Consider the following 12,070-nt stretch of genomic DNA (forward strand, 5'->3'; position numbering starts at 1 on the left):
CCCAGCAGAACCTCTGTGTACCTCTCTGCTCCTCCTTAACACATCCTGCACTCCCGGGGGGTCTCTGACCCACTCAGCATTAAGGACATGGAACAAACAGAAAGACTGAAGGGGAACTGACTTAAGGTGCCATCATAGGATAGAACCCTGCTGCAGTGGGAAAGGTTCTGTCTGGATACAACAGCTAATGGACCAACAGCAGCCAGGGAGGTTTAATTCATGGTTCATGGCTCTGCTCCTCCCAGGTGCTCACAGAGCAGCAGGTAACTCCACCAGTCTGGATTTCAAGTTGATTGAGGACTGCAAGCCAGTTAATAAAAAGTGTTTACAAACGCTGACTGCGTTCATCAAGTACAGCCAAACGAGATTTGCTTTGCAACACTCTAATTACTGCTTATGGCTTATGATTCACACGCTTTGATTTTCATGAAACATTAAACAGGATTGTTAAAGCCATTTAATTAACGTAACCTATATATCACTGCACTCTGCCCAGGCTTGGGCTAACTTTGCAGGACCGTGTGTTATGGCAGATTTAGTGGTGCTTAATGAGCTACTGAGATGAATGGTCCCTTTCAAGTACAAAAGGTTTCTGTGGGTTTGATTTCTTGCACCTACAGCTTCGTGATCGCTGTCACAGCCCCATGCAGGGCAGCACAAGTCCCACTGGCCTGTATTGAAGCAAGGACAGAACTAGTGGTGTCTGCACAGGCTGCAGGCAGTGTGCTGCTCCCAGTCACCTCAAACGTGTGCATCAGAAATGAATAAAACTGAAACACATTCGTGCTGACTGAATGACTCCGAGCGAAGCAGTTATTAGATACTAAAAGCACTGAGCAAGGTGGGTCTGTGAGTACTAGTCTTGAAGAGCACACCATCCTCAAAACACCCAACATACTTTCCCATGTTAGGGCCTTACCATCCTGTTCATGTGGGTGCCAAAACCATGGGTAGCAATGCCAGCATTGCAAATGGGAGTGATTACACACCCCAACCCCTGGCCCTGGGGCTGAGCATCACTCTGTGGTCTTGCTTGCAGTTCATGTGAACCTCACATTGATTTCTGTCTGAGGGGAAAGCTGGAGTACAGCTCAGGGGCACACTCTGCCCTCAGTGCCCAAAGCACCTCTCATATGCTACCATTGTAATTCCTACACAGTATGTGGTTTGGAGGCCATGAGTGTCAAACAGAGATAACAAAACAGACAGCCAAGATCAGCACACCGACCATAACTGCTCTCCAACAGCTGGGTAAATGATGGGTACCTCCTACTCCCCTATCCAGCAATGGGGCCACAATCCTCATCCCTGAGGCCATGCAGAAGGCACTGGGAGGGGACCTGCTGTGGTCAGACCCCAACATGCTCCAAACACGTGCTCTAACCTTGTGCAAGCAAAAACTCCACCGTGCCCAGGTGTCCCTCGGATGCAGCCATCATCAGCGGTGTCCGGCCCTGCTTGTCTGCCATGTTCACGTCGGCGCCGTGGGTGAGCAGCAGGTCCACAATCTGCAACACACAAAGCGAGGACACACCTGGAAGAGCTGCTGGAAGGAGGTGGGAGCTCAGAAGGTCCACGTTGTTCCCTGCAGCTTAAGGGCTTTGCAAAACCTTCCTGGAAAGCAAGCTGGGTCGGGGGCTGACCACACACTCTACAACCCCCTGACAGGATGCTGTAATGAGGAGGGGGGTCGGTGTCTACTCCAGGGACCAACAACAGGATGAAAGGTGATGGCCTTAAGTTGCACTATGGGTGGCTCAGATTGGGAACTAGGGACAATTTCTTCTCTGAAGAGTGGCAATGTGTTGGCACAGGAAGCCCAGGGAGGTGAGGGGGGTCACCATCCCTGGAGGCATTCAAGGAACATGGAGATGTGGCACTGAGGGATGTGGCTATGGGCACGGTGGGGTGGGCTGGGGTTGGACCTGAGGATCTGAGAGGCCATTTCCAATCTTAATGATTCTATGGCTGTATAAAATCTCAGCTCCCAGATGCATGTTGAGATTAGAGCTGCATTTCATAGCTCCCAGACAGAGGTGGGATGGGATAGGATGGGATGGGATGGGATGGGATGGGATGGGATGGGATGGGATGCTCACCTGCCAGTGGCCCTGCCGGACAGCACTGAAGAGTGGCACCACACCGCGCCGGTTGGGCTGTGCCACAGCAGCTCCCTGCTCCAGCAGCAGCCGGCACACATCCAGCTTCCCCCGGCCTGCTGCTGCCGTCAGTGCTGCGGAGAGAGGAGGCAGTGAGAGGAGCAGCCATGATGGCTCCATGGTGCCCCAACCGCAGCCCCCAATGGGCAACACCGAATGAGGATGGGGGATGGATCAGGGACAGCTTCCTGGCAGCAAGGTAGAGAGCTCTGGGCTCTCCTCTGTTGGAGTGAACCCAGAGCAGTGTTGTTGGTATGGGGTTTTGTTTTTTTTATGTCAGCCTGTGGATCTCTGGAGTAACTGGAAAGCAAAAGAGGTGCCCATGCACTCAGATGTTCCCCATGCTCATTTTGGCTGCTCCTTCTGGGGAAGAATAATCCCACCTGCAACAGTCTTTGTGCAAAAACCAAATCATCTCACACTCAAACAGGTTGCCCAAGGAGGCTGTGGATGCCCCATCCCTGCAGGCATTCAAGGCCAGGCTGGATGTGGCTCTGGGCAGCCTGGGCTGCTGGTTGGTGACCCTGCACATAGCAGGGGGTTGGAACTGGATGAGCTTTGTGGGCCTTTTCAACCCAGGCTGTTCTATGATTCTACGGTCTCTCAGCTTCAGTGGGCTGGGAAGAAACAGCTGATAACTCCTCCCTGTCCAAGTCTGCTCTTCCAACCCAAAAAATCAGGCTGGGTTTGAAAAGACAAATCCAACCTGAAAATAGCTCTGAGTGCAGGACCTGCCTTTTGACTCGTCTTTGGTATTAATTTTAGACCTCTCAGTTCCTCCCTCTCCCTCCCCCCCCCCCAGCTCTCTGTGCACTTCAGCCCTGCCTCCGGTGGGAGCTGGAGCAGAAGGTGGGAGTCTATTTCAAACTGACGTCTCTTGTTTCTTATTCTGAAGTACATTTCTGTGGGACGGCTGATTACGAGGTGTCGATGGGTTTCCAACTGCATCACTCTTAATGGTGGGGGATTTAATTAATTCTCTCTTCTGTTCCACATTATGCTCGAGTTTTCTTCGCTGGGAGTTGAGAGACAGCAAGAGTTAAAAGAAAAAATCATCCCTTTACCACGAGCAGAACATACTGCAGCATCTATAATCAGATCCATGTGGGTTTTAAACGTAAGCTACCAATATAGCAGGAGGACTGTGACCAATGTGCACGGCAGAGCGATCAGCACGCGGGGCTTTGGGGTTCTATTTCTAAACCTGCCCGCACTTGAAATGCTGTGGGTTAATTTCAGGTATTTCACATCAAAGTGATTTACGTAAAGCAGCTACACAGTCTGTGTTCACCACAAAACAGACTTTGGAAGAGACTTTACTGGAGCAGGATGGTTGGCTGGTCTGTAGCCATACCCTTCTGAGCTCTGCTCTGCTGGACTCCTCCATCCTGCAGCACTGTGGCAGCAGTTCTGCTCGTCCATCCCAGTTCCAAAGCTCAATTAAACCACTTTGAGAAGCCTCCTGCAAGCACCCACTTCCATAAGCTTTTAGTACTCCTCGGGTGCATGCATCCACCTGCTGACTTCCCCATGCACTCTGATGTGCCTGCAGGAGCCACCACAGAACCCGCAACATAAGGCACAACCCTGCAAAGGGCTGGGACAGGAGATGAGAGGAAATGAGAGAAAATTGGTTGGTTGGAAGTTTTGCTGCCTGAGAGTGTGAAGAACTGAGCCCAATGAGCCCAGCCAGCAAGAGGAGACCAGAGATGGAAAATGGGAGTGTTTACACTGCAGCTCTTCCAGGAGAACAGAATGCCATCCTATCACACCCTGCAATAACCAAAGCTTGGCACAGATGCCATGAAACAGTTGCTGCAGTTCCCCAAACACAGCCAACAAAACCCAAGCCGACTCCATCCGCCCTCCATCGCCGGCTCTCTGGCAGAAGGGATTTGCTGCAGCCCACTGCCTGCTGTGCAAAGCGTGCCTGCTTTCCTACAGAAGAACAAAGCTGATCTGCAGAAGGCATCATTACATGGCAGTGGGCTCCAACACGGCGCTTGGATCCACCTCAGGGGCTGCCAGCAGGGCACACACAGGCAGTATCGCTGCTCTTGCACCTCCAGCCCCGATGGAGCTGTTACAAGTGATTCAGATGCTTTTGTGCTGGGTTTGATGGGAGCCTTGTCCCGGGGGCACGCGATCCATCTGGAGTTGTGCTGTCAGCAATTCCTGACCTTATGATGTAACTTGGTGCTGCCGTGGGATGAGATCGGGCTGACATCACCGAGCCAGGCTCTGCTCTGTGGCACATCAGACACACGAGCAACAAGTATCAAAAGAGAGAAAAGACCCCACTTGGATTTCTAGAGCAGGCTGCTTTTTTTAGGTGGAAATGAGCGTTTTCTCTTCAAGTCCAAACTAAACTCACTATTTACTCTTGGGAAAATAAAAACAGAACGATGTGCTCTGGAGTCTTGTGATCCATACGAACGTTATCTTACCTGTGATGGAAGGAAGGACTGCTGGCATTTGGTGCTTGGCTCAGTTTGGCTCTTTTTCCTACCTTACCCACAGCTGTTGTAATGGATAAGCGAGGATCCATTTCTAACAGCTTCCCAGTCTGTGTGCTATTTGCACATCAGCAGTCTGTGCTGCCAGCTATCCCTTCCAGATGTGAGTGCAGCTTTTGGCATTGGAGGGGGGAGGTACAGGAGGAAGGTGACAGTGGGGAAAGGTTTCTGCTGGAGTCCTTGGGGCAGCAGGCAGTGGGAATAGCAGAGCCACCCAGATGTGAGGGAAGAGAAGAGCTGGGATTTTGCAGGGAGAAGAATATACAGCAAAGCACTGGGAGCAGAAAGAGAGGAGGGATGGGAGGGCTGTGACCTGTGAGGGCAGAGCTGCAGGGAAGAGCAGAGCCACAGAACAGCTGGGAAAGCTGCAAGGCTCTCCACCAGGCTTTGCCAGCTTATCCAGACAACCAGGACTATCCTAACCCAAGAAGAGCATCAGCATTACCTGATGCAGCTTCTGAGGGCACACTGCAGGGACACGTCTCCATCACTTCTAACCATACTCTGAAGCCATCTGGACCACCTCCTATCTGCTACCCTTCTGCAGCAGGACCATTGCTCAGCAGTGTATGTCCTGTATGAGCCATCTCTGACCTGGGGTTACAGCCTGGCTGACCAATAAAAATGCTGCTGTTTTGTTACTAACTGCCAATGCTCCATCATTTCATTTGAAGAATCCTATATCCAATTTCTTTTTGTTTTTTGCTCTGTGATGCCCTCGGGGCACTTTAAAATGGTTTATTTGTACATTTGTCATATTATTTCCCCCAATAAAGGCAGCAGCCCTCGCTGCTCTGTGTCTGTGTGTGCAGCAAGCTGCTGCTTTTCCCTGTGCTCCACTCCATGTTGGGACATGTCACTCCTCTCCCTCTGCCATTTAAAGCAGAGCATGCTCAGAGGCAATACATCCCAGCCAGCTCCATCCATTACAGCACTGTACTTTCAGAAGTACCGAGTGCCAACCAGCTCAGACCATAACCCAGCCCTTCCCTGCTTCAATTACAGCCAACCTGAGCCCAGCACAGCAGTGCCTGCAGCCCGGAGCATGTCACTGTTAAACAAAGCTGATGGGGTTGAAGGCAGAGCTCTCTCACCCAGACAGGGACCAGCGCATCAGCTTGACAAGAGCACTGATGCAAATGGATTGGTGACCTGAGTGCAGGAGACAGCGGGTAATATTTAAGAGGTCACCGGAGTCAAAAGCCAACAAGGCCAAGTTTGAATAGCTCAAGAAATGGAGATGACAGCGTGACTTGTGTGTGTGTGTGTGAAGAGGAAAGGGGGGAATGGCTGGTTTTGTTTTGGGGGCAGTGAGAGAAGGAGGGCTGCGAGTGTTAGACTGTGAGCACCAAGAACACTGCGCAAAGGACTTCCTCTTTGTAACTAGCAGGTGTTAAATAATGGATAGCTTAGCAATCAGTGCTGTGTGTTACAGGGAAGGGGAGATGCTTTGAGTAAACGTGTGAAATATCAAGAGAGAACGAGCAGCAGTGTGCATCCATCTGACTTCATGTGGGATGTTTCAGAAACCAGTGGGCTGGCACTCAGAGCTGCTGTGCTCCCCATGCTTCAAAGCCAGCATCAGGAGCTGCAGAAGCTCAGGATTTCTCAAAGCCCAACTGTCTACTTAAGCCCCTTGGCAACTGTAAATCACCCGAAGTGAAATCAGAGGAAGGGGAGCCTCTCCCACAGGGCAAATCAGGGATCAGGGGTGTACCAGGAGCCTGTAAACACCAACACAAGCATGCAGGAGAAGCTACAGATCTGCAGAAATCACCTGTCTCTCCCCAGAGGCTGTCAAAGCTGTTGATCTGCGCTCGCTCCACCTCCTCTTCATCTTTTTCTGGAAGGTCGAGCAGGTAGGAGACGATCTAAAACAAAACGACTTGTCAGCTCACAGACCTCGATGCATTATAGATAAACTGCTGACATCTTAACAGGAGCTGCTCTGAATACACCGAGGAGAAGGCACAGAATCTCTGCCTGGAACCCTCAGCTTGAGTTAAACAGTCTCCCAGAGATCCCAGCAAGGACTCTGCTGTGGCTCCAGCAGTGATTAGGATCAATTATAGACACACACAACATTTGTTCCATCACCAAAGCTGGAAAACTCAGCGAGTTTATCACCAGCTTATAGCTGCGCCTGCAAGCACCTCCCAGCAGGAACCTGCAGTATGTTCTGTAAGCAGCCACGTGCATTTAGGGTGCATTTAGTGCATTCATGTAACAAACATGAAATTGCTTTTGTAAGTTGCTAAGGTGACTTCTATGGTTTGGGGGAAAACTCTCATTTGCAACGTTCTGTGCCCTGTTACAAATGATGTCAGCGTGCAGATCCGTATGGTTTTGAAGTCACATCTGCTTCTAATCGGTTCAGCTCACAGTCACTTTAAGCTAATAGCAATTACCCAGCTTTCTTTAATCAGCTCCTCTGATCTGAGCACGTTATCTATGTTTTTATGGATTAGACAGAACAAAAGCAAAATCTAAAGTCAAGTCAATGATGGCTCCAAACCCCAGCCCCCCTTGTTTGATATTTTGGCTAGAAATCATGGTTAACCTTTGGTGTCCCATGGAGAGCGATGGGCTGGGAGCCTTACCTCCGTGTAGCCCATGCTGGCTGCAGCAATCAGGGCCTGCTGGATGGCGTGGCTCTTTTTAAACACCCCCTGTTGCTGCCCAGCCATGCTCCAGTCGCATTGGATCAGGAACTTCACCACTTCCAGGTGTCCTCTGAGGGCAGCGTGGACCAGAGCGCACTGACCGTTCTTGTCCAAGTGATCCACCTTGAAAAGAGAAGGCAACAAAATGCAGTGAAGCCAAACCTCGGGTGAAACATCTTCCTTCCTTCCTGAGTTTCCAGCCCTGGTTTCAGAATCACACCACGTGTGCAAAATGTGCATTCTGCTGGTCACAGTCCCTCCCCTGATCAGACAGCAGCTCTTCCCAAAGGCATTGCCCAGGGCTGAGGCATCCTCTTGGCCACAAGTGTTTACTTTGGCTAAGCTGCCATTTTACTACTGTCTTCTTCAAAGGCTGCAAAACTGTTTTCCCTCTGTGTCCTGAAATGCAGCAATCGTTGTTTTCTTGCAATCACGCACACGCTGTCGTCTCCCTTCCCCAAAGCCACTAAAGAAAGCAGCTCGTTTCCCAGATACCATCTCAGGATTCATTCAAGGGAGACAAAAGTGCCTCAGCTGCAGCCTGACACCCTGATGTGAACCCGATGCAAGCAGAAGTCAATAGGAAACAGATTTCATTTGGCAGCTCTGCAGGAGCTCCTCTGCTCGGCTGCTCAGGACGGGGCACAGTTCAGCAGAATCCACCAGCTGGGATTTCTTTGCTACACTTAGGGATACTCAAGCAGATCCCCCAACAAGTGCCAGGGGTTCACTTGACTCTTAAACATATCCCAACAGAAGTGACATTAAATCATGTCATTTCCTCCCATCTTCACATTATAACAAACAGGGCAAGGTCTGAGAAGTCCCTCAGTCGCCCTGACATTCATAGGGCAGCTTCACAAACCCACGTTTTGCTTTTCGAACTGAAGCTCACCATATAGGGAAACCACTAATTGTTTCCAGGAGGCTTCGCTTCAAATAGCAGCACAACTTTCTTCTCTAACCAAGTATTCAAACGTGACTCATTACATCCAATTAAAACTCCAAATGCTCACCAGAGAGCTAAACAAAGGGATAAGTCTGATAGAAGTTCTTGGATGATGTTTCTCAATGAGGTATTTAAAGAACACTGTGCTGCAGGAGCAGCTCTGCCATTTTGGCATTGTGAGACTCAAGGACCAGACCAGACCTCAGCAGGCTGTTAGTGCAGCACAATTAGGCAGCTCCTGCACCAGACCTGCATTCCAGAACACTGGTTACAAACTGCCCGGAGCTGTTTGCCTTTGGTGCTAATGTGACATTTGGACAGGCAATACTCTTTAAGCAGCAAACCCTCTGCAGCAGCACGTTGTGTTCACCTGATAGGGGATGCTCTTTAGCAAGCGGGATGTCCCCTGCCTGCAGCTCATGCTCTGAGTATGGAGCACTGTATGCCAGCTGCTGGAGGAATGGAGTCATAGTTGAAATGGACCACAGTGCTCATCCAGTTCCAACCCCCTGCTCTGTGCAGGGTCACCAACCAGCAGCCCAGGCTGCCCAGAGCCACATCCAGCCTGGCCTTGAATGCCTGCAGGGATGGGGCATCCACAGCCTCCTTGGGCAACCTGTTCCAGAGTGTCACCACCCTCTGGAAAAACCTCCTCCTAATATCAAACCTAAACCTCCCCTGTCTCAGTTTAAAACCATTCCCCTTTGTCCTATCACTGTCCACCCTCACAAACAGCTGTTCTCCCTCCTGTTTATATGCTCCCTTCAAATACTGGAAGGCCACAATGAGGTCCCTCTGGAGCCATCTCTTCTCCAAGCTAAACAAGCCCAGATCCCTCAACCTTTCCTCATAGGAGAAGAGCTCCAGCCCTCTGACCATCTCAGTGGCCTCCTCTGGACCTGCTCAAAGAGCTCCACGTCCTTTCTGTGCTGGGGGCTCCAGGTATGGATGCAGTACTGCAGATAGGGCCTCACAAGAGCTGAGCAGAGGGAGTCACCGTACCTTGGCCCGTTTCTTGCACAGCAACACAACGATGCTCAGGAAGCCAGCAGCAGCAGCATACCCAAGGGGGGTCAGGCCGCTCTCAGAAGCAGCATCCACGTTGGCACCGAACTCCAGGAGCAAAGCCACCATCTCTGTGTAACCCAGGTGGGATTGCACGCACAGAATCGGGGCGTTGTTCAGAACTTCGGTCCGGTAATTCACGTTGGCACCTCCTAGAATCAGCAACCGACTGACCTGCAGAGCATTAGGAAAGCACCTGTTAGCTGAGTGTTAAGGATGGGAATGAGATGACTGTCAGGGTGATACAAGAGTTGAAATCAGAGCTCTATGTGTGGTTCTAAGCAGATCCAAAGCCAGGAAGATCCTCCTCCTAGTGCTGTGGGGTGGTGGAAACTCCCCATGGGAGCTCCGGAGCCCCTCCAGCTCTCCCCTCCCTACAGTACCTTAATGTTTGGGGTATAGAGGTTTCTCAGCGATGCCAAAGCCATGGATAGACCCTCGGTGCTGTAGGAGATCCAAAGCCCTTGCAGGATGGAGGAAGATACCCCAACTTTTTTACTCAGCCCCTGTGAAAAAGAAAAGACAGCATAGATCCAAGCCCTCTCCTTTACACAAACCCAGCCTGGATTAAATCAGGATTAATTCAATAACCACATTCCCACCAATTTAACTGTAATCCCCAAGCTCTGCACAGAAGGCTGCTTGCAGGTACCTTAAACCACACCACACTGATCCTCCCAGGCATAAAGACATGGTGCAGTTTTAAGACACAAGATGTCAATGCACAAACACTTGCCCCTTTGGGGTGAATCAATCAGCTCATAGGAAACAACCCGCAAAGTTGCTGCAGCCACCTGCAAGCTCGATGCAAGGCAGGGTGAAGCTGCAAGCAGCCCAAACCTGCTCACCTCCCCCAGAAGATGCTGTGCTGAGGAGCACGGCACGCTTCTATTCTTCTTTTTGTATAAAGCACATCTTATTTTGGCAGAACTGATTCACGGATTTTCCTTATTATTCACAGGCTTAAACGAGATGACAATGCGTGCTCACAACAGGATAAATTAAGGAAGCCTTAACATTTCCATACCTAACACCAGACTGCCTCCAACCCTTCCCGTGGGCATGTGAGAGCGCTCATAAGCAAGCATCCCTCCTCCTACCAAGGGGACAACTGCTTTGCAACCAACGTGTCTGCAGACAGATCCATGACAGAGGGATGTGCCTGCAGCCCTGACACACGGGCAGCAGTGTCCAGCAGTGCTGTGTGCTGTGGGTACACCCTGCACAGTGCTGCTCTGCTATTGATTTACTATTAACTCTGCTGTTTCCATGGAAACTGTACAGCCATCTCTAGCTCTGCCACAATACTCAAGCCCTGATTTCTGCTTCCTCAGTGCTATGAGGTCCACAGGACCACAATGCTCATCCAGTTCCAACCCCCTGCTATGTGCAGGGTCACCAACTACCAGCCCAGGCTGCCCAGAGCCACATCCAGCCTGGCCTTGAATGCCTGCAGGGATGGGGCATCCACAGCCTCCTTGGGCAACCTGTTTGCAACACCTTGTTGTTTGGTTTGTCAAATATCTGTTCGCCTGAAGTTTGGGCCCAGCTGTATCATGACTGTGTGTTTCTGTTCTTGCCCTTCCCATCCATGCCACACTTCCTGGTTGGGTTTCCACATAGAATCCGAGAACCACCAAGGCTGGAAAAGACCTACAAGATCATCCAGTCCAACCATCTACCTATCACCAATAGCTCTCACTAAACCACATCCCTCAATACAACGTCTGAACCTTCCTTGAACACCTCCAGGCTTGGTGACTCCCCACCTCCCTGTGCAGCCCATCCAGTGCCTGACCACTCTTTCAGAGAAGTATTTCCTAACATCCAACCTCAGCTTCCTCTGGTGCAACGCGAGGCTATTCCCTCTCATCCTATTGCTAGTTACATAAGAGAAGAGGCTGACCCCCAGCTCACAACCTCCCTTCAGGTTGTTACAGAGAGTGATAATGTCTCCCTGGAGCCTCCTCTTCTTCTCTCCTAAGACCTGTGCTCTGTTAGGACTGGTGATCACATTAAGACACTCAAACGTTCCTACTCGTGTTTCCCAAACTGTTTGAGGATGTTTGTGCCCAAGAAGGGACATCACTGGGTCCCAGCCTCAGTACCAGCATTGTGCAACACCCCATGCCCATCTCTGGCCCACAGAGATGGACAATAACTTTCCCTCACTGATTAACCCATGTTTTAGTTTGCTTTCAAGAACTTCTTACATGCTGCTGCCAATTCTGTAGATCTAATAAAGCACGTCTCTTACAGAAGCCCTAAAACAAGGACAGACCAATCGCTGCCGGTGTTGGTGGATTGAACACAACCAGGACGAGGTTGGAGCAAAACTTCCTTTTCCTTACCTTAAAAATATGTGCTTTGAGAATGTGATGTCCCAGTTCGATCGTTTGCTGTCGGTTTAGTTTTCCTTCCTGACGGGAAAACCAGAAGGCAAGCAGTGTGTGGCCGCTCCTGGAAAGAGAAGAAGGAAGCACGTCAGTATTTAAAGCCTTCTACCAACAAAAGGGCTTCGGAGAGCAAAGCCTTTGGGAGGCAGAGCTGTAAACCACCAACTCAATTCCACTGTCTTTGGATTATTGGTGACCATGGGGACCAGATCATTAGAAGATGCAACCACACAACGAATGCTCCCTGTGAACCTTTCCCCATTTGCTAAAGAAAGCAGCCCAGGCCTTTACAAGCTGGAGATGCATTTCCCTACTGCAGGCA

The 12,070-nt window shown here is 50.5% G+C and overlaps 1 protein-coding gene across 13 annotated transcripts in view; it reads right to left on the minus strand.

Annotated features, from left to right (window-relative positions):
- TANC2 (tetratricopeptide repeat, ankyrin repeat and coiled-coil containing 2) overlaps window positions 1–12,070 on the minus strand; it is a 136,131-nt gene that overhangs the window by 11,622 nt on the left and 112,439 nt on the right. For all 13 annotated transcript variants that reach the window (XM_072356816.1, XM_072356814.1, XM_072356812.1 and 10 more), the window contains 7 exons: window positions 11,704–11,812; window positions 9,736–9,858; window positions 9,290–9,526; window positions 7,276–7,461; window positions 6,453–6,546; window positions 2,100–2,233; window positions 1,385–1,508 (listed from right to left, as the gene is read on the minus strand). In XM_072356816.1, coding sequence (XP_072212917.1) covers window positions 1,385–1,508; window positions 2,100–2,233; window positions 6,453–6,546; window positions 7,276–7,461; window positions 9,290–9,526; window positions 9,736–9,858; window positions 11,704–11,812 — 1,007 coding nt within the window. The remainder of the gene's footprint in view (window positions 1–1,384; window positions 1,509–2,099; window positions 2,234–6,452; window positions 6,547–7,275; window positions 7,462–9,289; window positions 9,527–9,735; window positions 9,859–11,703; window positions 11,813–12,070) is intronic.

The sequence above is a fragment of the Excalfactoria chinensis genome, chromosome 24 (genome assembly GCF_039878825.1).
Source record: "Excalfactoria chinensis isolate bCotChi1 chromosome 24, bCotChi1.hap2, whole genome shotgun sequence".
In the NCBI taxonomy this organism is placed as follows: domain Eukaryota; kingdom Metazoa; phylum Chordata; class Aves; order Galliformes; family Phasianidae; genus Excalfactoria; species Excalfactoria chinensis.